The sequence below is a fragment of the Colobus angolensis genome, unplaced genomic scaffold, assembly GCF_000951035.1.
Source record: "Colobus angolensis palliatus isolate OR3802 unplaced genomic scaffold, Cang.pa_1.0 Scaffold152, whole genome shotgun sequence".
NCBI lineage: Eukaryota > Metazoa > Chordata > Mammalia > Primates > Cercopithecidae > Colobus > Colobus angolensis.
This window is the reverse complement of record NW_012114622.1, coordinates 3,922,167-3,948,793: the sequence shown is the minus strand read 5'-3', so window position 1 is coordinate 3,948,793 and position 26,627 is coordinate 3,922,167. Positions and strand designations below refer to the sequence as shown.

The 26,627-nt window shown below is 40.5% G+C and overlaps 1 protein-coding gene across 2 annotated transcripts in view; it reads left to right on the top strand.

The window, feature by feature from the left end:
• MPPED2 (metallophosphoesterase domain containing 2) overlaps positions 1–13,592 on the top strand; it is a 177,465-nt gene extending 163,873 nt beyond the window's left edge. For both annotated transcript variants that reach the window (XM_011936328.1, XM_011936330.1), the window contains exons 5-7: positions 6,171–6,286; positions 9,463–9,576; positions 12,222–13,592. In XM_011936328.1, coding sequence (XP_011791718.1) covers positions 6,171–6,286; positions 9,463–9,576; positions 12,222–12,340 — 349 coding nt within the window. In that variant the 3' untranslated portion in view covers positions 12,341–13,592. The remainder of the gene's footprint in view (positions 1–6,170; positions 6,287–9,462; positions 9,577–12,221) is intronic.
• The last annotated feature ends 13,035 nt before the right edge of the window (positions 13,593–26,627 follow it).

The following is a 26,627-nucleotide window of genomic DNA, read 5'->3' as shown; positions in this document are numbered from 1 at the left end:
TGAGCAATTTTGTGTGTGTCTGTATATATGTACACACACATACATGTGTGTTAATATATATCATATGTAAATTAAAGGCGGTACATTAACCCTCTGTGCCAAAAATTTTACAAAAGTTCACTCACTTTATCCACATAGGCAAACATTCTGTTTTTATTTGTAAAAACTGAAGTCCAGAGAAGCCAATAATTGGCCAGTCTGGAACTTGAACGTGGGTCTGTTTGACTCCATAATCCATGCTCTTAACCACTGCCTTCAGAATAAGAATGACTAACTTTTTAAGAGCCTGCAGGTCCTCGTTACGCTAAGTGGCACAGCCAGCCTGCCAGCTCCTGAAGTCTAGGTGCTATGTGATCTTTGCACTTTCCCCTTCACAGCTTCTGTGCCAAATCCGAGCAGAGCTGCCCCAAGGCTTCCAAGCTGTAATCCCTGCAGAAGGTGCCCAGGAGACCATAATAATAAGAACCCAAGTCTTTGTGATGCAGCCAGCTCAGGACCTGTCTGTGCATTGAAAATTTGTGGATGTTGATTTGTAACACCAGGGCTGTGACGCTGAGTAGCCCACCTGAGGATAACAGGCACCAACGTCCTGTTTCCAAATCCTGCTTTCCTAGGACGCACCCAGCCCCCACTGAAGTTTGTGGGGGAGTGAATAGCTATTCACCTGTCCAAGCCTCCCTGGATTTATGGCTTGGCAGCTCCCTTCTGCCTGCACCACCGTACTGTGTACTGCAAACACAGATGACCTTTGCAGCGATTTCGTCCCAACTTGCTTCCTTAAAGAAAACCTGTTTTGTATTGACATTGTTTGGAGTAAGTTCTGCCTATGTTAACTCCCTTAGCCCCTGCCCCTGGAATTTCAGCCCAGGGAGGCCAAGTGCTTGCAATTTCAAGAGCAAGGGGGAGGGTGCCTTGAAAGCATACCCAGCTTCCATCCATCTGAGTCTTTGGTCCAGTGGCTTCAGGCAGATGGAGTTGCTCCCCTTCCTTCTAGTTTTTGAGTCTCTCCCTAGAAGGGAAGAGGTTGCAGGCTCAAATTGGCTCACTGGCAATAGGGTGCTTTGTGGGACATTTTCTTACAAGTTGGTTCCCATGTGGTATCTGTTAGTCACAGCTAATTATTAAGTCCTTTGGCTGAAGCAATAGACATTGTTCCCTTGGATTCCCCCCTCCTCCTTTCCCCCCTCGCCCCCTATTGCTACACAACAAAACCCATTGTGGGGCTCTGGAGGTTGGCTGTGCACGTATTTTCCAGTGAACTCCTGATGGGCTCACTGCTGGGGTTTCATGTTTCAGGTTGAAACTCAACTGGATAAAGCATTATTCATTGGCACTGACACATTCAGTATTCTGCTCTGTATAGATATTTCTGTCACACTAGACTTGGTCCCTCACAAGCAGTTTAGGTAATTCACTGAAAGCAATTCACTGCAATTACTCAGAACACGGATAATCTGCACAGAACTATAAAATATCAGGATTTTTAGATTGTGGAAAGATCATCAAGTGGCAGGTTTGGCCAGCTGTGCTCAGAGGTGCAGGTTGGAAAGGAGGAGGGAGCTGAGTGAGTGAGCAGGCTCCAAGTTTCTTCTTCCCAGTCCCCACCTTTGCATTTGCCCGCTTTGTGCATTGCATTTCTGCATAAGATTTCTACAACCTAAAAGCAATCTTGAAATCCAGTAATTGAGTCCATTCACTCATTTATTTCTCAGGTGAGGAAACTGAACCAGTGAGGAGCTTTTGCTAACCTAAGTTTCAGGTAAACCAGTGAATTAATAGCATGAGAATTAGCACACACATCTCCCCACTTCTGTATGCCCCATTTGTTATGCCACGCTGAGATAATTCTGGAATCCATCAGTGGGCTGGTTTTCCCACTGCCTGCCACTGTCTTATGGAAACACCTTACCTAGAGGATTTAGAGGACTGGAAAGCCCCCAGAACAGCCATATCATACTATGCTTTACCAAAGGCCACCACAGTTGCACAATTCCATGGCACCTCTTGGAGTTGTACAGTACACAGATTGAGATACTGTATGAAACAGCCTTATTTTTACTTTACCTGTGTGAGAGCAAAAACTGAAATTTGGCTAGTAGATTTTGGTCAGCATTGTGCAACGGAAGAACCCAAGCTTTGGAGCCAGCAGATCCAGGTTCAGATCTTGGCCCTCCTACTTACTGGTCCTGGGAACATGGACAAGTTACTTGATATCCCTGATGTTCAAGTTTTTAACTAAAAATAGAGTTGATAATACCTACCTTAAAAATTGCTGTGAAGAACTAAATCCAATAACTTATGTAAAAGCTCTATATAAAAGCACATCAAGGCCGTGATAAATTTTTTTTTTCTTTTTTTTTTTCCTGGAATATAACTGTTCTTCTTCTCATACACATAAGGATCTGAGTTGAAATAAAAGACAGACATTGTTAAAGTTCACCCTTAACTTGGAAACTTCTGGATTTTGTCACAGCTTAACATTAACCAAATGAAATTTGGGGTCTCTGTAAATATAGGCCATAGGTTTGTCTTATCTTTTACAGAGCACTTATAAAACTGAGGATTTCCTGGGGGAATATGGCTTTGGAGTTTTAAGAGAAAATTCTGCAGGGGGAAACCAGAAAGACTGAAAAATTTGAGCCCTGTTCCTTTGCCTCTGGAAGCACCTGGGTGTCCCGTGGGATCAAAGGTTGACTGTCCTCGCTGACAGCAAAATCAGATCCCCTCGTTGTACCAACTACCTGAGTGTGTTTGAGACTTGTTAAAACCCTTCTTTATCAGATGTCCAGATGAGAACCATAGGCCCAGAAACTTGTTTTCAAAATCTAGCAAAACGGATGCTTTTGCTGGTTTTTCTCTGCCTCTCTTTGTCCAAAATGTTCACTGAGTTTTCATTGGGTTTTGAAGTTGCCTTTTTGTTTTGTTTTTACTTTTAAGACAAACCTTAGAAGAGGGTTACTGTAAAATGAAGGGGAAGGATGGGCATCCCGAATGAGAAAAGCTCTATTTTAGACTCTAATAAAAATGTTTAAGAACCTGAAGGTGAAGAATCTTAAAGGACAAGAGAGAAAGACCAATTCGTTGAACTCTACCAGGGTCTTCCTGGCATTATCCCCAGGCTTCCAATGCCAGATGCCTCCCAGGCAAATTGAGGTAGGAAAGAGAGAACTACCTTCTCCTCTCTAAAAGCACTGCATCTAACTGAGCAAGGCAGTGCGGCTGGGGCGGGGCTGTGTTGACTGACCATGTGCCATATGTCAGCTGAGACTCAGGGCCACTCCCAGTGCCTGCATTTTATAGCCAGCTCAGATGTTGTAGGTACTGTATCAATTTTCTATTTCTGCTCTATCAAGTCACAGCAAATTTAGTGGCTTCTAACAACACGTATTTATCTTACAAATACATTGGTCAGAAGTCTGACATGGGTCTCACTGGACTAAAACCCAGGTGTCAGCAGGGCAGTATTTTTTTGGAGGGTCTATAGGAAGATCTGGGTTTTTCTTAACTTTTCCAGCTTCTACAAGTTGCCCACATTCCTTGTCTCCTAGTCTCCTTCTTCTGTGTTCAAAGCCATCAATAGCAGGTTGAGTCCTTCTCACATTGCATCACTCTGATCTTCTTTTCCACCTCCTTTTTCCACTTTTAGGGACCCTTGGGATTACGTTGGGCTGACCCAGATAATCCAGGATAATCTTACTATTTTCAGATCAGGTGAATTCCATCAGTGACCTTAATTTCCCTTTGCCATGTTCAGTAACATTCACAGGTTCCAGGTATTAGGATGTGGACATCTTGGAGTGGAGGAGACATTATTGCGTATCCCAAGTGCATACAATAATTGTATATATTAGGACTTCTTAAGTTTCAAGAAACAGGATCTAACTAAAGTTAATAAAAAGAACAAGATTTTATTGGCTCGTAGAAGGAAAAGTTCAGTTGGCTTCGGGTAAAGCTGGATCCACGCGTTCAACAACATCATTAGAGCCCTCTCTTTTTTTGTCTGGGGTTTCTTGTGGTGGTTTCTCAAGCAAGGGCTATCTATAGGACAGATAAAATAGCTCCCTGGCAATTCCAGGCTCATATAAGTCTTAAGACTCAGGATCCCAGAGAGAAAAACCATGACCTCTTCTTAGATAGCACCAACCAAAGCCTGATGGTGACCCTCGTTGACACAACTTGGGTCATATGTACATCCCTGAGACTCAGTCTAGAGCAGAGATGGAATCAGTTTTACCAGAAGCACATGTACGGAGTGGGAAAGGGTGGTTCTCCAAACAAACTCAGATGTTGTCACCAAAAGATGGAGGCAAGATCTGAACAGGCAAAAGCAATAGGTGTCCACTCCACCATGTTATTACTGGATTTCAGAACCATGAAATTGATATATTATTCCAGTTCAGAGCTCATTAGGCTTCAAGCAACAAGATACCCAAACTTGAAAGAGTACAGAAGAGTCTCACCCAGAGCAAAGAGTAAATTAATTCAGATAGTATATAAGAAGAGGAATTGCATGGTGGTAAACATTGGTTTTGGAACCAGACTGCCTGGGTTTATATCCAAGTTGTTAATACCTAACCTGTCTGTGCCTCAGTTTCCTCATTGTAAAGTAGAGATGATAATAGTGCCCACCTCATGAGTTTGCTGCGAGGCTTAAATGAGTTAATACAAAAAAAGTGCTTAGAATGGTACCTTGACACAGAAAAAGCATTAAATAAAACAATAGCTATAATAATTCTTCTTCTTCTCATATTCTTATTTCTGTTATGAGCAAGCACCCTGGGCATGTCTTAAGGATTTGGAAAGTGGTTAGGAAGCAAGTCTGATACTTTCCTGGTTTCTCCTTTTCTGGCTAGGGCTACACAGTCTCCTCTCTGGAACTTTCTCCACCATATCAGCATGAACTGAAGTTTGCACGTGTACCACAGATTTTTGTATGGCTTTCGATGACCATTCTTCTCCTTCTGGTCTTGACTATATGTGTCCACCACCAAATGAATGCTGTGTCAGTGTTTCTAAGTTCAAATTCTTGAAAGAATCTGATTAGTCTGGCCAGTGACTGGCTTTAAATAAGGGTGCACTCCATTTGATTAGCTGTGACTGACAAGGTTAGGGTCACCTTATACACAGGTTTACCTCTTTCATTTGGCATGGAAGGGGCGGGTTAAGCTGAAAGGGTAAGTTGGGCTTGGCCAGAAAATTGACCAACTTGTTTGTTACATGTATGCCTTAGCAAATTAGAATTTACCCACAGAACAAAATAGAACAGTTTTAAAGAATACTGATAAGATCTAGACGTTTTGGAATAGGATGACACTGGGAACTACTTAGTTCTAATGTGATTTAGCCTGTAGTATTTGCAGACAGAAATTGATCAGTCTCCTATTACAATGGTAGAGACATTTTCAGCACCAATCAGAAATGTTCAGTCGATGGACAAAGACTCATTCCCCTCTACATGGAACATCAATCTCAAAAACTCATTCCTGGAGCAGAAGTTCCTGGGATTGGAAAAAGCTCACGTTCATTGTCAGGAGAGTAGATTCCAGAGTGACCAGAGATGTCCCCAAATCTTCCTTTTGGTGGCAGGAGAAAAGTTCTACATTTACTTTCTGTTTACTATGTTCCTTCTCACTTTTCAGAGCCCCCATATTTTTTTGGAAATCTCACTCCAGGGTGTACAAACCATCTTAATGGACAGAGGTGTCTGTATCAGAGCCCTCATCATTTTCTCCAAGGACTTAGTGAGAATCTTTCTGAAGAAGTAGTTCCACAGTGATTGCGAGGGAGAAGGAGTACTGCAGAATTTCTTAGCTGTGAGGCACTACAGGAAGGGTGGAAATGCTTTGGATCAGGGCTGGGTATCTTAGGAAGCACTGAGATTTGGGGGAAGACAAAGCATTGTCAAGATTTTGATAGAGGCCTGCTGGGAAAGTCTCCACTGTAAAGGCTCCTGTGCCCCTTTCTAGTGGAACAATTCGTAGGCTCCACGCTTGCTTTCAAATGGATTGGTTTTGAAGCAGTCAACAAAAAAGCATCCTGCTGCCAGGGCCAAGCATCAAAAAGAGAAAAGAGAGCAATGCAAACCGTGGGGGAATGTGCGAGAGAGAAATATTGCAGAGCGGAGCTGTGGCTCTGCTGGCCTGATACCATGTGCATTATCTCCCCCAAAGGACCCCGTGGTTTAATGGATGGGGCTTTAACCTACCCAGAGGTCAGTCTCTGCTGGACAAGTGGAACCTCATCCCTGAGGGCATTGACATACTCATGACACATGGACCTCCTCTAGGTAAGTGAAGCAAAGGTTGTCCTTTGTCATCCAGATGCCTTTTTTTCCCAGGCATAATGAATAATGCTTCAGGGACATAATCATTTTCCTCCAAAAAAAAAAAGTGAATACGAAAAGAAAAGTCAATGTCTTTAAAGAAACTCAGTATGATAATTAAACTCAGCAGTTCTGCTGGGCTTACAGGTGTTCTTGAAATTAAATTTTTTGATTTAGTCAAGTCAGGGAAAAATCAAATGAGTATGGTGCACCACAGTCTTTTGAGCTTGATAATTTATTTTAAGAACTGTATTCACTTTGGAGTAAGGGGGTGGGGTAGAGAAAGGAAGGAAGATACAGACCTCCCAATCACAGGGCTTTTGAATGGCAATGAAATGGTGGAAATTTTTGTTCAAAGGAGCTCATTTTCCTTTTCCATATAATGCTGGAACCTGGGAGACCTTTAAAGTTTAACATTTGAGCTGATAATTTTAGAAAAGAATCCTTTTTTTTAAGCTGAGGTATTTCAGTAAGAACTTACGCTGAAAGTTACTTACGGATACTTATCCTACAGGCACATGGAGCCGGCATCCAGATTTATATTGTCTGTGTGCTTCAAAGCCTACCCACTAGTGAGCCACATTACGGGTCAGAGAATGATCATTTGACTTATTATCTTCTAATTTTTCACGAACTTGTTATCTGTTGGTTTAGCTACAGAACATTCTTCAACAAGGACTACCACCCTGATTCCACATCTACTCAGTACTCATTATGCCAGGACCCTTTCTAAACAACTAAGGTGTGCTCAAGAAATTCAGATGTTCCACTTTTAATAGAAGAGTGTTCGATTTTTTCTTTCTTTTTAAAATTGGGGATAAACACACACACATACACACATATCACATGAAATCTACCCTTTTAACAAATTTTTCAGTGTACAGTGCTTAAAGAGTTTCTTAATCATGTTGGTTTGGAGAGAGGGGAAAAACACTTTATACAAATATAAATAATTTCCACAAATTCTCCTGTGGTTTGGGGTTCTTATCCATGTTACTCCCCTCCTCTGTCATCCCTAAAAAGAAAAAGAAAAAGCTAACCTTCATTTCCTAATGCAGGTTTAACCTTTGTAGATATTTTCTCCTCCAAGGCACTTGGTGCTTCTCTTCTTCTCTTGCAAGGGAAGTGGCCCATGTTTCACAAAGAAACAGTGGAAGTGAGCACCACAGCGGAGGCCATAGTGGCACATTTTAGTAATGGGGGAAGTAAGAGAAGAAGAGCCAGCTCTCGTGCAGACATGGGAATTGTACAGATTTGCACAGGATCAGCAGTTCCTCACTTTTTTAACACTTCAGAATCACCATTCCCATGCTTTTGCATCATCCCCAGACCACCCCAACTCATGTTTTAAAATATTACACTTGTCAACAACCTTTATCGAGTCATAATTAATTAAGTTCCCTATTTTACAACCGTTAGAGTAGCTACATCATTAAATTGCTAGGTGAATATTCTGATGAGCATGAGTTACCCAGTGAGAGCACCCTACGGAGTTATCTTTTCAGCTACCTTCATCCTTTTGTCTGAGCAGCCTAATTGAGTGCAGGCATGATTTCCCTTTGGTTGTTTATTTCAAGGGACTTGGACATCTTCAGCAGAGAAACATTTACATGACTGGGGTATTATTTGAAATATAACTTTGAACAGAACAAACTTATCAAGTCATTGATTTTGGTATAAAAGCAAATGGCAATAAGAGTAACTCTGAACTGTAGACTCCAAGGATTTTAGACATCCCAGGAACTCTTAATAGGGAAGCTAGCATCCCTCTCTTTATGGTAAAGGTGGAGTAAATGAGAGAGTGGCTGTGAGTAGAGAATAGTGACAGCTACATCAAGGAGTTCCCAAATAAAAGGTCAGGCAAAGTTTTCATAAGGTATTATTGAATCTTAGTTAATACAGCTATCGGGATTCCTGTGAAAACGTGACATTGGAGAGGGGAGTGGAAAGATTGGCTTTGAATTTCTTCCTACTGGTGAGGGGCGCCACACTGCTGTGGGACTTCACTATTACGGTATGAGTAAGATGCTTTCTCAGATGTTTGTATATGAAATGGAATATATTCCCCCGTCAGGAAAAACACATGCATGAGGTAATATGCCAGAAGCTTAAGGATTCTGCCCCATCATTTAAAAACTTTTGAAAATGCTGAATAGATTTTTGCTAGCGACCTCACTTCCATCTATTCTCAGACTCTCTGGTCACTCCTTAAACCCCCGCAAATGTGTCTTTACAGAGACGCTAAATGTTCATGTGTGCAGTTTGGCCCGACAAAGCAGAAAGCTGTTCCTTACTGCCCAGTTATTTCTAAATAATAGAAACAACCTAATGGCGCTGTGGAATGGATTTCCAGAGATTACAATTTAGCCTTTCATCCTACCTGCCTTCTTTATGCCCTATCCTGCTGAGGCGTATGGATTCCATTCCAGGCCATAATCATCCAGATAGCTGACTTTTGCTATAATTGATGTCAGTTTTTATGGATTTTCTGCATTAAGTGTAGAACTAAGTGGCTTTTACTTTAAAAGTAGTCAATTAGCCCCAGCTTGCTGGATGCCACTGTGAGGTCACATTTTTGCCTGTCGCTGGAGAGGACAGGACCGCAGCAACAACCTGGCTTTCCAAAGCTTTGGTCATCGGGAACCACAAGAGGTAAGACTTAGTGTATCTAAAGAGAGCTGGGTATCTTGTGACCAGTTTACAGGCAGCCCCTCCCAGTCCTTCTTCTTTGAATCATCTTAGAAGTAAACTGCTATAAGAAAGATATAATAAAAAAGAGAAAGTAACTGAATTGACGGAGAAAGAGATATTATGGGACTGCCGGGAATAAATGTCATTGAGCTCATGAAGAAGATTTGAAATCCATGGCTGAATAAATCAAATCTCTTACAGAAAAAAAAAAAAAAATGTTAATTAACAGGAAGAAAAAAAAATAGAAACCAAAAAAAAAAATTTCAAGAACCTAAAGAAGACAAAGTGACGAGTGAAAAGTTTCTTAAAAGCCATTGTGAGCTTTAATGGAGGGGCTAGGATTACAGATAATGTAATAAACCTTCTGTGAGTTATGGCTTCCTGAAAGTCTAAATGAAACCTTACCTGAAGAAAGAAAATTAAGTGTATTGATTGCATTTTGCCCTTAGGTTTTCGAGACTGGGTTCCAAAGGAGCTTCAAAGAGTGGGCTGTGTGGAGCTGTTAAACACGGTTCAGAGGCGAGTCCGGCCCAAGCTCCATGTGTTTGGTGGAATCCATGAAGGTAAGAACAGCGGAAAAGAATTCAAAATATGTTATATCTCTATCCGTGATCTCAGTCTACAACTAGGAATAACTGGAGTAGTTGTTTTCAAACTTTTTAGCAGCCTGACCCTTTTATAAGATGAAGTCTTATGAGAAATATCTGCATATAAAACTGATAAATATTTTATATGGACCTTCTGTCTTGTAAGCAGAGTGGAAAGTAGGAAGCACGTCTGGTCTACTTTACTGCAAACCCAGCATTCCCCCTGGCAGCTTCTGGAATCTCAGGGCTTTAACGAGGAATGTTTGATAACCACTGCTTTAGAGCAACTCCGAGGTACAAAAGGAGTCATTTTCTCCTTAAGAGAGTTAGAAGAAAAGGTCTGGATATTAGAAGATATTTGAAGCCTGTATAGTCCCCTCCTACCTGTAAATATTGTGTTTCATACGGAATCAACACAAAGACCCAGGAAGACAAGGCATTCTCTGAAAAATAGCTTGGGACATGCAGTGAAAGGTATGTAACAGAAGTGGCGGGGACCTGCACATTTGCAGGTAGACTTTTCCTTACTAACCTCAGAAAACGATTCCAGACTTCTCAGAAGTCAACAGAGCTATTAGCTCAGGCTGAGGTTAAGCAGAATAATTAAATCTCTCTTAAATGGGAACTGGTCCAGTTGCTGTTTTTCTGCCTTTCAAGGTAAGCTGAGTCAGGTTCACAGAACCAAAAGCCTCACAGGAACCTTCAACGGATCTGGGTTTTCTCCAACCTGCCTTTTTCAAATCATGGGTAACTGGGCTTTGGGACAGACACAAAGCCTTCTTTCAGCAAGCCTAAGGGTTTCTGTCCCTAGCCGACTTTCCCAGTTACACACGCTTGTGTGCAGTGGCCGTGTTTACGTGGGCAGCCGCTATATTCTCTCCAGCTCCTGCTTATGGCAGCTCTCTGGAGTTATTTATGAATCTGCAGTCAAGTTGAGGTGTTTAAGGCTGTGTGCCTGAGGAAGCAAAAAGCAAAGTTGGCTTTTTCAGAGCCCACAAATCCAGTGGCTTCCTGGTTAGGCGGGTAATAAAGAGCATATTGAAAATCATCCTACTGAGGCCAGAGAAAATTCAGCTTGCTCCAAGTGCAGGTACCAGCTGAGTGGGTGGAAAGCAGGGTGCAGCTCCCAGAGAGTGGATGTCAGCCTGCCCTGGCTTTGAGCTGTGCTTCCTGTAAAGGAGGATACTGCCCTAAGGTATGATGGAGGGAACACCAGTGATGGGGGAGTGCCTGAAGGGGAGAGTAGGGAGGTGGGGCCTTATATGTAAACTAAGCAACATTTCTGGGGGACTGTTATTGTGAAAACAGGTCTGAATTCCTGCAGCATGCCTCTGAGTTTGCATTTTATCTTTTAAAAAAAAATCATTAATTACCTTTAAACTAGCCAGACAATTGGGGAATTCCACCGAAGCCCCAAAATAATAAACTTGCCTAAAAGGGAGGAGATCATATTCATATAAACTTGTCTCACTTTTATTCACTTAAGACAGCTGAAGAGGGCAGGAAGAGGGCAAATACCAACCTCTTGATGGAGAGAGATAACAAGACTTTATGACCCCAGAACTAAACAGCACAGATTTTAAATGCCTCTTTTCTTTTCTTAAGAGATTTTTCCATTGACCCTCATTAAGTTCTCCACAGGCTTACTTGGAGAAATTTTAGCAAATGTGGAAAAAAGCCTTTTCAGTTACTTCTATGTATCTTGGTAATTTTATTTTTTTCACAGCTATATTTTTATACACCATAAGAGCCTGATACCCACATAGAATTACAATCTTAGTTGAAGAGGCTATAAGGCAAATATAAGGTATTAAGGGAAATGTGCAAACTTGCAAACATGCTAAACACTTTAACATATTAAAAATTATCAAGGGAGCATATATACCAAACACCTAGGGAAACAGCTTTCTCCCAGTAAATCACAAAAGGTTTATATTGCACATGGGAAGTGTTTTTGCTTGATCTAGTATCCAGGTAGGCTTAGGAAACAGTGACCTAGGGTGATGTTTCTACACATCACTTGGGCATGCGATTAGTTGACACTTTTGGATGAAATGGAATTGTATTAAAGCCACACAATTCAAAAATCATGTATGGTTAACTTTTGCAAAGGCAGTTAAGAGATTATTTCATAAATAAGTAGATTAAGTGTCTACATTTCTTAACTCTCAGTGCAGTATCCTTCCCCCCTCACCTACCCCATATCGCACTTGGAATTTGGTTGTGCTTGCCCCTAAGGAGTAATCCTTCTATCACTCATTTTATTCCCTAGAACTCAACCGTTAACACAAGGCTTTGAAATGAAAATCCTATTTTAAAAGGAAGAAAAAAAGTTTTTCTTTATTCTCCCTAGTAAAGAAATCACAGCCCTTCTTCAACAAGTTTAGCATGGAAATGAAGAAAAAAATAATCGCTCTTAGTTGAAGAGGATTCTGCCGTTTAAAGAAAATAGAGTAAAATTGGGCAGTAGCTTCTGAAAGTCATTATATCTGAGGGGGCTCAACTGAATTTCATCTCACTGCCCACTGACAAAATTTTTTTGTTTTCCTTGCCTGACAGCCCTACATTCCGTCACTCTCATTTGTATATACGACAGTAAATGTGACACTCTCTCCCCACAGGTTATGGCATCATGACCGACGGTTACACAACGTACATCAATGCCTCGACGTGTACAGTCAGCTTTCAACCGACCAACCCTCCAATTATATTTGACCTTCCAAACCCACAGGGTTCCTGAAGCTCTAAATGCCCTATTGGAATGTGAGGGAAGGTCTACAAACTGCCATTTTTCTAATTATAAACTTACATTCTCTTACTTATTTCCAAACCCTGTGAGTTCTTTCTGTAAATTGTTGGAACACAAATGATGCTAGAAGTTGTGCTTCTTCTTTATTTTATTTTATTTTAAATGGGGCATCCATTTGAAATCAGAGGAACATTGTGAATTTGTAAATTGACTTCTGTTTTCTCAAAGGCCATGCCATTGTAAATTGTTAGTGTTCACCAAAGGACAGCCAAGCTTTCTTTTAAAAAGTGATAAAAGTCTTATTTTAATATGCTTTAAGCTGAAAGAAAAAAATAAGAAACAGGTAGGCAGTGTTTTAAAAACCAACAGAGATTTGCACAACTGTTTAAGAGTATTGTTTGAAATATTTTAGTTTTCAATGTTTTGTTGTTGTTGTTTTCTTGGTAATGCTTCTTTTTTGCAGATGTGGCCCCGATTTATAGCAATCTTCTCAACAGAAGCAGGCATGGAAAAGACGTCTTTTCACACTCTCACTATGAAGAAAGCTGCGTTGAGAAGAAAATGGCTGTCATTTAAAGGATGGTTTAGCTAGTGAGATTCCTATTGTGGTTATACAAGGTCTCTTGTTTGTTTGTTTCTTTTAAATTATTTTAGCTTTAAAAATACAGAAATGGAATCTGTCAAGAGCAGGTATCTCATACGGTTAAAAAAATGAACATGCAGACTCCTTTTCAATATGGGTTTATATATATAAGTATTTTTTGTGTATTATGACTACGTTAGGAGTTTAATATTGCCAAGGACAGTACAACTGCAAAGGGATGCTGTATAGCAGCACATCAGAAGTCGGAAGGAACTGACATATTTTCTCAGAACTCAAGGTCTTAAAGAGCTTGAGTTAAATCTAGGTACAGTTACAGGCGTGTATAGACTTAAATGGATGCAATGGAAGCTAACTAAAATAAGGCTTAGTTGTCCTTTCTATTTAAATACCCCGAATTGTCTTCTTACTTCCTCTCCCCTCTCCCATTTTGCACTGTGTGTCGATGCAATCTTCGCTAGCACAAAATATTGTCGCTAATAGTCATTTCTGTTTTCCCATTGTAAATGCTGTTGAGCTTTATTCTATTTTACGTTACCTTGTTAATGAAATTTAGGAAAGCAGTTGTTTCTTTAAATTTATTGTGATATTCTATATCTAGCGGCCTTTATATGCAAATAAAATTGCAAGATTTTTAAATTCGTGCTGTTTGGAGGGTTGGCTGGTGGAGGATGGTAGTTTCGTCCTGAGGAAGGAGGGGTTTATTCATATGCAGCATCAGTAATGCCTTTCAGAAGAATTAGAGTAAGTGATTTTTTCCCCTAATTTTCAATAAATTTTTATTACCCACCATTCACAGGCTAGCAGATAGATCGATAAGGCACTCAGTGTACTCTTTCCTTCCATGATGCTGTCATCTCTCTTGCCTTAGATTTCATCTTTGGCTGTTGTAATTTCTACAGGAACAGAGAGACTGCAGTTAAGGCTGTGGATGTATTTTGGGCAAGTTTGTGATAGTGAGTTTGGGGAAACAGTCTATCACACAGTAGTCACTACACATTCTCATCTTCCCCAAGAGCAGTCACCGTCTCCTCCTCACTGGTTTTTTAGTGATGCCCACCCACAAAATGCTGTGGCAACCAAGAGGGGATAGGCAGAAGGGTGGCGAAAAACAGATAAAATAAAAAACATCACACGGAAGAACCACTGAAGCAAAACAGCGTAATCTTGGATCTGCAATGCACCCCCAAAGTCTTATGTGTCAGGGCTCGTTGGATTGTATTCTGGATACATGTTTCTTCCTTTCTACCCATTGTGGATCCTTTGGTGCAATTTCTGAAAGGAATTCTTGATTTCAGTACCAGCAGAATTTGAGAGAATGTTCTAGGCCAGAATTCACGCTCAGATTCACATGTAACCATCTTGGTCTGTTGTAGTTGTTAATAGTTATTAAGTATCTTGGATGTCACCATAGGCTGTGGTGGACATTTGGGTCAAGCTTGCAGAGCAGATGCTTGAGCTTCCCATGGGCTTCCCAGAGGGCGCTCATGACCGTCGCAGCTAACATGGACCAAAAGAAGGTACTATGACAAACGGACCACCCTTCCTTGACCTTCTACATCAGTAGAAGAGGGTGTTCCCTTCAAGCCACATCCTAGGGGGTTGGAGGGAGAGGTAAGCTACTGAATGGCATTTTAATCTGATTAGTGTACCAGAAGCCAGAGACTCAGGCCTCTGGCTTCTGGAAAAAGAAGCCTCCCAGACATAGGTGGGTTAGCATGATGACAAGTGTGTATGCACAGCCCTTGAGAGTTCGTCTGGACACAAACTAATTGAGCTAAGCACTTACTAAAATTGCTTTCCATTTTGTGGAGGCAGGAAGCTACCCAGTGTACCAAATCTAGAAGGCAGACTCGTTTGTGGATAAAGCTTTCTTCAGCCAGTCCACCATTTCATATGCACGAACTGCCTCTGAAGCATTCGTAATCACTGTCCAGATGCCCAGAGCTTTCTACACTGGGCCTTACAACAAGGAAATATTCAAAACAGCTCTTACAAATTGGGCGCTTCCTATCCTTCCATCACCAGGCACTCTGTTGAGCAGGTTGTGTATTTTGTTTCTAATCTTCACAGAATCCTGGGTAAGGTCACAGAAGAAGAAGAAGCCCCACTTTACAGATAGGAAAGTAAGATGTACCAAAATTAAATAACTTTCCCTAGGAAAAATGGAAGGTTCAAAAGCAGATCTGTACATAGCCCATGCCCTTTTAATCATTCTGTATCTGGACTGGATAAGTTGATGCCCTCTGAGAGCTGATATAAGACTGGTGGCCGGGCACGGTGGCTCACACCTGTAATCCCAGCACTTGGGAAGCCGAGGCTGAGGTAGGAGAATCACTTGAACCCGGGAGGCAGAGGTTGCAGTGAGCACTGAGAGAGTGCCATTGCACTCCAGCCTGGGCGACGAGCAAAATTCTGTCTAAAAAAAAAATAAAAAAGAGAGAGAGAGAGACTGGCACAACCCTGGGGATATATCCTATCCCTCAAGTAGCAGCTCCCTGAAACACCCCGCAGTGTGGCTCTATGACAACCGCAATGGCACCACATCCTCCGCCAAGGCCCAGCACAGCACAGTGGATAAGAGCACAGACCCTTGGGACAGCGTGCCTGCCCACATACTGGCCTCACCTCGGACTAGTGCTTATTTCTTCGCCTGGGTATTCACTTTCTCTGTAAAATGGGAATGATGAGGAGGAGGAAGTTGTTCCAACTGCCATATAAATTCATGGTTAGAGATGACTGTCTGACATCTAGTAAGTGTTGCACATGTGTTTGTTAAATAAGGTCACCCATGCTTTGTCTTTAGATTCCTCAGGCAGGATTCTGTACTGTTTTTTTTGTTTTGTTTTGTTTTTTTTGACAGAGTCTCACTCTGTCGCCCAGTCTGGAGTGCAGTGGTGCAATCCCAGCTCACTGCAACCTCCGCCTCCCGGGCTCAAGCAATTCTCCTGCCTCAGCCTCCTGAGTAGCTGGGACTACAGGCCCGTGCCGCTGCGCCCAGCTAATTTTGTATTTTTTGTAGAGTCAGGGTTTGCCCATGTTGCCCAGGCCGGTCTCCAGCTCCCGAGCTCTGGTGACCCGCCTGCCTCGGCTTCCCAAATTTCTGGGATTACTGGCTTGAACCACCGTTCCTGGCCTCCAGGTAGGGTTCTGTCTGTTGACTCTCCAACCTAGAAAGCAGCGGTGGTATTGTTTCTGAGAAAGTTTGTTTGCATTGCTTAGGAACTCTAACAAGCCTCTCTTCATAAGGATAGGAAGAAGCCCAAGGACATTAGTGAGAAACAGATGAGGGAGCCTGACTTCCCAGTTTGGCTATCGTTCTTTGCAAAATCACTTCTAATCTCCCAAGAGGAGGGGGTTTCTTCTCTTTCAAGTTTCTTGGAAGGGCACCCACAGATCTGCTTATTTCTCACAGCATCTCTCTGCCCTTGCAATCTTTCCACGCCACCTCAGCATCCCCTTTTAGTGCAATTAGTGAATTCTTTTCTATCTGTTTTTCACACAATCCCCTTTTGTCTTATGTTGGGAGGTTGCTGAAATCCCTTTAGAAACAGGTCACTGTTATTCTGACAGGTGGCCAGCCTTAAGCCTGCCTTCATCCCCATCATTTAAGTAAATAAATACCGTGACCTAGGTCTTAAGTAGGGAGAAACGGAAGCTGGGAGGATTTGGGATTTGTCAATTGTGGATAAAACACTTGCTGTGTCTCAGAATAATGTCCCATTCCCCACGCTCATCCAGCAAGGATGTGCAGCTTTGGCAGAGTCAACATCCAGATACTATTTTGCTTCCTAGTCTCTTTTCATACCCTATTCCCACTTCCCTGAAAGTTTTAAGATGCTTTTTGTGCAATTATTAAACAAAAGTGAATTAAGATCTCCTTTGTTTTGAGGATTTGGCCATGAGCTGAGCATTTGGAAACACTGGTAGGTATAGGGTAGGAACAGTTGCTTGTGGGGAAGGTTCCAGGACGGGCTAGTCTTAATGTGTTGTTTCACGGAAGGCTCCAGGACCACTTCTGAATGTCAGATTCTTAGCACAAAACTTTGTTTGTTTGTTTGTTTTGTTTTCTCCTATCTTGTATTAAATAGCAGGCCTTCTAGCATCGCTGTTCCAGAAGTTTAGAGCTACTTTTCTCTTCCTTTTCTAAGTGTCCCCTCTACCTTCCTTCTCCTACTTTGCTCTTCCATGGAGAGAAAAACACTGATTCAGAAAACTCCCTGCAAAGCTCCAGTCTTCACTGGTGCCCCTATAAAGTCAGCCTCTGGAGATAGGAGAGGTTCAGAGAGGTTCAGTGGCATCACCATGGTCACAGAGCAATTCAAAGATAATGCTCCACTTCGGCATTTGGACGTCCCATTTTGAGCATGAACTGATTTTTCAGCTTGACATTCAGAAATAATCAAAGATGGAGAGATCAGTTTTGGCCTGACATAGTGTGATTTTGTAGCACAGGACAAGCTGCCAATCTATGAAGAGAAAACAAGATTATTTGAAAGAAACTTCAGAATCTGAGGTTTCCCATTAATGTTCCCATGAAGATTCATTTTCCTTTTCTTCAACCCATCCACCTGCAACAATTCCAATAGGCTTCCAATTCCTCCTTCTACAAGAGAGATGGGTGCTCAATTTCTACCTTTTCTACCTCAGAACATGATGGCTCTTTGACATACGTTTTGACATACATATGTATGTCAGGTCTGGAAGCTGCTGGGTGTTGGTAAGAGCCCCCAACTTTGGAAGCAGACATGCTGGGTAGCCTTGGATATGCTCTTTTATTTCTCTCAGCCTCAGATTCCACACTTGTAGAAAAGGAGTCATTCCCATTGTGCAGTGGATTTGTCAGAATTGATATGGTAATATCGACAGGACCCTGGGTGGAGGATTTTTATTCTGTCAATTGTAATTTCCTAAAGAAAAAAAAAGAAAGAAAGAAAGAAAAAAAGGCAGGGGCAGAGGGCAAAAACAAAAGTTTATATTATTTTCTGATGACCACAGCCCTTCATGAGAGAAAGCTAATGCCTTGAACTGGACTGTGTAAGAAACTATACAGAAAATGAGTTCTTTAACTTTCTCTCTCTCTCAACTATCTGACAAAATATTTGTGGTGGGTTTTTGTCAACTCCTCCTCATTTCCTTCCTGAATTAAGGACGCCTTACAAGACAAAAATCTTGAGGTAAAAAGGCTCTTTCATATCTGACAGCATCTATATCTGGGTAATGGTGAGAGAGAGAAATGCATTTCCATTAGGAAGCACAGCCACAGTGGAACTAAAAGCACGGATAGACTAAACACATGAACACAGAGCGCCTCCTCCCATCAATCAGCTTAGATTTTTATGAAGCCACAGTTACCATTAGGTACATCTGAACACTCTCAGAGCCTGCTTGCCACAGGGAAAGGGGCTTGTGGTTTAATAGCCCATTTCTGTCCTGACCTTAGTTGATGACTTTGGGAATAGGTTGAGCTTTTTAGCTGGAGATCCTGAAATCACAAATGACTTGGAACCCAGATGCTCCCTGTTTGCATGGGCTCACCAAAATGCCTTTGCACAAATGGACTATCATGTTTAGGTAGCAACTACATAATCCTGAAAGAGACTCCTATTTTCTGCAAGCCTTTTCTGGATCCCCCAACCTACCTTGACCCAGAACACCCCCCTTTGGTGCTGCCATAACCTCCCACACATACATCCAGCTGTGCCACGTTCTGATTGTTGCTTGTCTGCATAGAGACCCCAAGGTCAGAGACCATGCCTTCTATCCTCATTCCCAGCATCTAGGTCCAGAGAAACACCTTCTTAATGAATTAATCACTATTTGGCAAATAACAGCCGGGTATGTGAGAAAGATAGGCAAAATCAATCACAGATGAAATCAACAAATATTTACTGAGCACATAAGCCAGGTGCTGTGCTGGTAAGCTTCATTTGTAAGACCCGGTATTTACTATGAAAGAGTCTTTATAACTAGGTGAAGAAAACAAGATATTGACACATGAAGGTAAATGGTAATGAAAAATATAAATAATAGTTAAGACAACAATAAAAAAAAGTTGAAGTCTGGAATACACAGGTTTCTCCAGTTACATGAGTGGCCATAGGTATGGGGACGTGCGAGGTGGGGCATAAAACTCAGACAAGCACAGACAGCCTAGGAAAGGGTGTCTGCACGCTAATGTCAGTGTCAGTCCCATGTAGCTTCATTCTTGAAGGAGAAAAACCAGCATGGCCAGTGGCAATTCCAAGTGTGTCACGTAGCTGATTTGTTTTTTAATTTACTCTATGAAATGGTTTTCTCTAATGGCATGCCATTGACGAAATGCACCATAATGTCTCTATCCATCACCTCCAAATGCTTTTGCATGCATCAGTTGTTGACTTGTTTTCTCCCATTCAGCACATAAATGAGAGGAATGATTTATCCAAGGCCACCAGTTACTCTTATGTGGAATCCAAAATAGCTCTCTGGAGAAATACTGCCCTGAGCACTTATTTCTTTGTACATCTCTCAACTTGTATTGAAGTGTGACTTTGGTCTGGGCTACAATGGTATCTTCCTGACCAATGTTTCCTGGGAAGCTAGGCCAGGTCTCCATGGTGGTATATAAATCCTGGATGCAAGACCTTGTATTCTTCCGGGTATGGCTACTAGGGTTGGATGATGGGAAATGAAAACCAGGGCTTTGGCCTTTGGCTATGAGTGGGCATTTGAACAAGCAATGAGATTCCCTCATGAGCTCTCTGGAACTCATAACAGGAAGAGAAAGGGTGTTACATATCTGAGTGCATTTTCTTTTCCTTTTTCAATTCATCTCACTTCCTTGAACTCCATCTCCCCATGCTGAAGACGTATAACCCCTTCTTCCTCTGAGTTTTGCATAGTAGTAGATCAGAAATGGAAAATAAATAGGAACATCAAGATAATTCTTACCTGCTGAAGATTCCTTGAGAGAAGCCAAAGCATGGTATCTTTAAGTAGGATCTACTACTGGCTCAATTAACAGAAGGGGCCACTCCACATAGCTTTTGTCTCATTAAACAATGGTGATAATGAAGATAAAAGGTTTGAAGCATCAAATGGTATAGAGATCCTGGGACATTAAACACAGTATTCCTCTCTGTAGCATTAATAAATTGTGATGAGGTTTGAAATACTATATTTACCTTCTTAGTTCTTGTTTCAAACAGCCGAAAAATGTAATTTGGAAGGTTTCACCTGAGAAAATTTGTTGAAGTCAATTCTGTAGGAACAAGAAAAATAACAATACTCATCACACATTGTTTCTGCATTAAAGTATTTTTGGTGAATGTATGTGTGTATTTACCTCAATGATGCTATGTCTCATATATTAATTCTTTCCTGTGACTAGCTATATTTCTGAGTCCCAGCAAAATTGAAATAAGGTGTACAAAGGATAATCACCTCCTGCCTTGTTTTCTAATGGGCTGAATAACCAAAATTAAAAATGCAGAGCTAATTGTAAGCTGCAGTGGAAGCAGTATGTTGATTTCACATCTTCTGAATGGAATCTGTGTTCTGAGATTCAGAAACTATGGTAAATTGGCATTGTACTTCTCACATTTTTATTTAATAGGTCATTTTCCCAAAGAAGTGAGATATCCATGAGTACAGCATCCAAGAATAACAAAATGTATTTGAGTTCAGAGATTACTCAAAGAAGTTTACTTAATAAAATGCTAAGATGGGGGTGGGAGAATAAGAATAGGAAGGAGAAAATGGTCCTGACCCAAAACTGAATGAACCTTTAGATTTCCCAGGTCAATATGCATGACTTCTGTACATCTTTTGATCACTATCTTTCTCAAGATTATAAATTAGTATATTTGTCTTCTCTGATGTCAGGACAGGTGAGTAGCCTGTTTTTTTATTAACATGAGGTCTGCTGGCTTTTATGGGGGACCAGGAGGGGCGGCCTCCTCATCACAATCTGTGATGGGCTTTTCCAACACAATGGCGCATAAGAGAGTTTTGTGAGGATGTTACTCTCAAAGAAGACTTTTCTCAAGAAATAAATCACTTATCTCCAGTGAAGTGACAATATGCAGGTTATTCTGGCTATATTTGTGGATTCAGCAGTATCCCATTTATTGATATGAATATTTATATCCATGCCAGTAGCACTGTGGTTGTTTGTAGTATTTGCAGCGAATAGCTTGGCTGGGATGCTGAGGACATCACCTACTGTTTTTAAAGCTCAGCATTCTCAAAGCTGTTTAAAGAACCCCTTCATCACCACCACTTTGGACCAATGTTAAAAGCAATTCAGTAGAGACATTCTCCTTTCATAACCCCTAAATAATTATTGTGCTGACCTAGAGGCAATTCTGAAAGGAGGTGTACATTAGCCCTTTAAAAAATCTTACGTAGGCCAGGAGTGGTGGCTCACACCTGTAATCCCAGCACTTTGGGAGGCCTAGGGCAGCGGATCACAAGGTCAGGAGATCAAGACCATCCTGGCTAACACGGTGGAACCCTGTCTCTACTTAAAAAAAAAAAAAAAAAAATTAGCTGGACGTGTTGGCAGGCGCCTGTAGTCCCAGCTACTCAAGAGGCTGAGGCAGGAGAATGGTGTGAACCCGGGAGGTGGAGCTGGCAGTGAGCGGAGATTGCACCACCGCACTCCAGCCTGAGCAACAGCAAGACTGTGTTTCAAAAAAAAAAATGTAGTTACCTTTCATCAGAAAATTTTGAAAAATTACAGTTGACCTTCTTTCAGTTGAATCTATGGATATAGTTCCTTTAGTTTGTAAGAAAATGCTTCTGCTACCCACAGAAAGGTACAAATATTCAGTTTTAGCCCTATTCTAGGGATGAGGCTCAGAAGTGCGATGGCACACCCAGTACATATCATTTCAGGTGCTTTTAGTGTCCACTGACTTGCACTTCAAGGAAGTTAGATTGAGGTCAACACTGGACATCTGTACCTTCACAGCCATGCAACAGGTAAAGGATACCATAAGGCCCTCCTGTGCAGGGCACTTTACTTAGCATAAGATTCAGTCCAGAGTTAGGCCAAAGAGAGAATCCAACCAAAGCCTTAACTACTAGCCTTAACCACAGCACCAGGGCAAATGAGCCTGTTTCTTTCCAAGTGATGGGAATAAAAATCAGTGGTGTTCTGTTTTCTCCACCTGCTGTCCTGTAATACACAGTCACGACCTTCTCTACTGATTTTTCAAAAACCACGCTATTTTTATAACACTTTTTGGGGGCCATGATATGTATAAACAGGAAAAAGGTATCAGTAAATTCATTTAAGAATGTTTAGCCAGACACAGTGGCTCACACCTGTAATCCCAGCATGGTGGGAAGCTGAGGCAGGATCACTTGAGCTCAGGGATTCTAGACCAGCCTGAGCAACCTGGCAAGACCTTGTCTCTACTAAAAATCAAAAAGATGAGCTGAGCGTCGTGGCATGCACCTGTGGTCCCAGCTGCTCAGGAGGCTGAGGCAAGAAGATTGCTTGAACCTGGTAGGTCGAGGCTGCAGTGATCCATGGTTGTGCCATTGCACTCCTGGCTGGCTGACAGAGCAAGATGCTATCTCAAAAAAAAAAAAAAAAAAAAGAATGATGATAAATATATTTTATTGGAAAAAGAAATAAATGGTAAGTAATTGATCTTGAATGGTGTAGTTTGGAGTACATGTCTATAAGCCAGAGAAGTCTGGGTAATGTTGAATTTTGGGAATTAAAGTTACAGTCCTTTTAAACTTTTAACTTTTTGGATGATGTCTCATAACAGGTTAATGAGTCGCATTCTCTAGTCTTCAAAGATTTAGGACATGTCTGGCTAATATTAACATTGACATCTGCAAAGTAATATTGGAATGGACACCCAAATATGAAGAATGGCTAGGACCTTGATCATCCTAAAGCTTTGGACACTTCCCAGACTTTCCTACAGTTTTAGGGTATTTTCCTTTTCATTCCATTAAGGCACTTAAAATACTCTCCATAGGGCCAGGTGCAGTGGTTCACATTTGTAATCCCAAAGCTTTAGGAGGCAGGAGTGGGAGGATTGCTTGAGGCCAGGAGTTCAAGACCAGCCTGGGCAACATAGCAAAACCTCCATCTCTAAATATATATATATATATATTTTATTAGCTGGGTGTGGTGGCATGCACCTGTAGTCCTAGCTACTCAGGAGGCTGATGCAGGAGCTTGAGATTACGGTGAATTGTGACCGTACCACTCTACTCTAGCCTGGATGACAGAGCAAGAGCCTATCTCTAATAAATTAAAAAGTAATATGCTGCTCTTTCGACTGCCATAAAATCTTTCTTGCATCTAAGAAAAATTAAAAATAAATAAATAAACCCTCCACAAATACTTATCTCTTATTACAGTGAAAGGTATTACTACAAACTTAAGACTTTAAGTGTCTCTCTAATACAGTGTTAAGGTTTAGGTCTGTCTTTGTTGTCAAAAAAAAGTATATATGGATACAAACATGTTAAAAGGTTTAAATATGTACATATCCTTGTAATATATATTTTTTCTAATATTTTTTATCCTGTTTAAAGCAAAATCTTAAAGGTTAGAGTTTATTAACCATAAATTTGTATCTGCAATTTATAAACTTTAACTGGTCATTCAACCTATTTCTATGAATTTATCTACTCAGACTCTACATGAGTGAGGTCTTCACTGCAAATGAAACCTCTCTAATCTTCACCCATTGTCCATTTACACACAAGTAAATGTGTTAATCTGTTCATAAAAGGATAAAATAATTCTGAAGATAAATGCAAAATGATTTTTACAAAGACACAAAACAGTGCATTACGTTCCACTCTGTGTGATGCCTGCCAACATTCCAGAGGACAGAGAATTGATAAAATACCAATTTAAAGGATTAGAAGAAATGACGTCTCGAATCAAGAATTCCATTTCTCTGTGATGGGAGTCTTAATTCTGGAGGAAAGGAGAAACATACATTTTTTTCTTACCTTTGTAATTCGGCAATTCTTAGGCTAATAAATTAGAGTAAGTGGTTTGTCTGAGACATGGAGAAAATTGGATGCAGCATGAAAAATTAACAACAGTGTTAATGAGAAAATGGTTGGCTTATAAGTCCTGTGCTTGAATTTAGTATGCCAAGTGAGTAGGTCTTCACAGTGTTGTTTATTAAAAAAAAGTATCGTGTCTTTTTTTAATGTTTCCTTATCTTGCCAAGGTCAAAGAGGACAATATCTGTTTTGTCACATTATGTTTTAGGTAAGGGTGGTTGGTTTAATGAAATTGTTGTAGAAGAGCTGGCCACCAGACTATATCAGACTTGTGTGTGTCACTGGTGGAGCATCTTTCACAAACGATTAGCTCTTTATAAGACATATGATCGTCCTCACATTCATCACGTATGTCCCATGCCTCTCAAATAAAAAATGATTTATAACCATTATAATCAACCAAAATTAACCTGGGCCCAACTGAAGAGAAGGAAGTCAAGTCTTTAGTCTTTGGTTGGCAAGTTAACTCTTTCAAGTCTGATACATACTATTTTATGCTCCTTAGTGGATGGACCTTGGCATATTTGTATTTCCAAAGGGTTTTTTTCTTATATTAAGGAAAGTTTAAAAGTTTTCTCTTGGCTGGGTGATGTTTGATTGCAAGGAACTAAAAGTTATTCCAATTTGATCAATAAAAGAGAGGTTTGTTATAGGATACAGACATAATAAATTTCAAGAAACAAGAAGCCCAGAGAGGGAAAGAACCAAGAATCTTCAGGCACCTTCATAGCCTCATGAAATCTCAGTAGTTGTTCATGGACCTTCTATCCGATTCTTAGTAAAAAAATCATCTGATCAGCTTTCTTCTAGTGAATGAATGGTACCCCCAGATCATGTGTTCACCCCGATCCAATTAACAGTAGCCCCAGTCATGTAAGACCTAAAGCTACCCCTTTATGGGAATGAGTGGGGTAGGTAGAGTTTGGGTGAGAGTGGTGTGTTAATGAGGACAAGTTTTGACGGTGAATCACATAAACATTATTCATTATTCATTATTCTTATCCACAGTCCCAAACAATTTCAGCCCTATCACTTAATAACTCATTAGCATGACTGTGGAGATTGGCTGAAAGAAAATGAGTGAATTGAGGTAAATCTAACTCTGCTATGGAAGAGAAAAAAAAAGCTGTGATAATTCATAGCCCTTGAGGTACTGATAGGAATCATTAGTACCATGTTTACCTGCAAGGATAATGACTTAATAACAAATCTGCATCCAAGAGATCTTGCAAGATGTTTGGTCTACATTAAAGACCCATTATAGACTGATTTTTTAATTACGTGGTTAAGTCAGTTCACGGGGTACGTGGTTGAAACAATGAACATGAGATGATGATAATGGTGGTGTTGCTTTCATTTTTAGTATCATATTTTTAACATGGGATTTGGATCAAACAGCAGGACAAGACTGCCCACTAGTTAGTGAGGTGTGTGTTGATCAATTAATCTCTTTGAGCCTCTGTTTCCTTATTAAAATGGGAGTGATAAGTGTACTGATCTTACAGGATTGTTGAAAGAAATCAGAGAGAAAACGAATGTAAAGAGCTTAGCATGGTACCTGATACATGAGCTACTCCCACTATCAAGCATTTATATAGATCTTTTATGAATGTCAGTGGTTGTTTTATGACTTATCTTCCTGGAATCTCACAACAATCCCATGAACTTACTGCAGTCAGTGAAACAGTTAAGACAATATTATAGTTTTTATCATCAAAATTAGGTAATTGAGTCCTAATGATTATGAAGTCAAAGAATATCAACCAAATGTAAGAGCAAAATAAATACATTATTGAATATGTAAGAACTACAGTATGCTTACCACCTGTGTACTCCATATGAAAGTTACTAGAGGAGATGCTCCAGGAAACTTATAACAAAATCCAAAGTGAAGAGCAAACTAGCATACAAGAAATCGTGGCTGATAAGTATGACTCAGAAAATGGAAAAGAAGGTAGAAATGGAAGAGAATCCATTTGAGAAACTTAGAAATTTCTCTTTTAAGAGTTTAACTTCTATACTTTTCTTAATTTAATCACATTATTTTATATTAAATATTTTCTTAATCACAACTCACAATATTGTTGATTTTTAATATTACAATTTACATACAAAGCACTAAAACTTGAATTACAGAACAGAATATAAGCCTTTAAAATGTGACAATAACAATATATGTAACAAAAATTAGGGGTGACATATAGGAATAAAGAAGAGAGATAGAAGATTGAGCATATTAGTGGTCTTGTCTTTCTTTGCAGAGAATCACTAGTTACTACCTAATTTGATATATCCAGAAATTGAGGCATAAACATACTGTGTAAATTTTAATTGCCGCTAAAGTAGTTGCCCCAGGATTGGGACAAGAAATGGAAGAATTTTACTTTCCCTTTCTATTTTTCTACATTTTTTGAATTCCAGTTTGCATGTGTGTGCATTACTATTTTAAGTTTTAAAAATAAACTGAAAAAAGAGCATACAAACTCATGGTTGAAATGGAGATAATTCTATTCAGGCACCCAAGCTGAAATTATAGGAAAGAAAGAGTGGAAGCTGATCAGATGTAGGAAGGTGTAACTCTGAGCTTGCAAGTAAACCTGGTCTTTCCTTCATTAAATTTGGTTTCCTTCTCTGTCTCCTTGT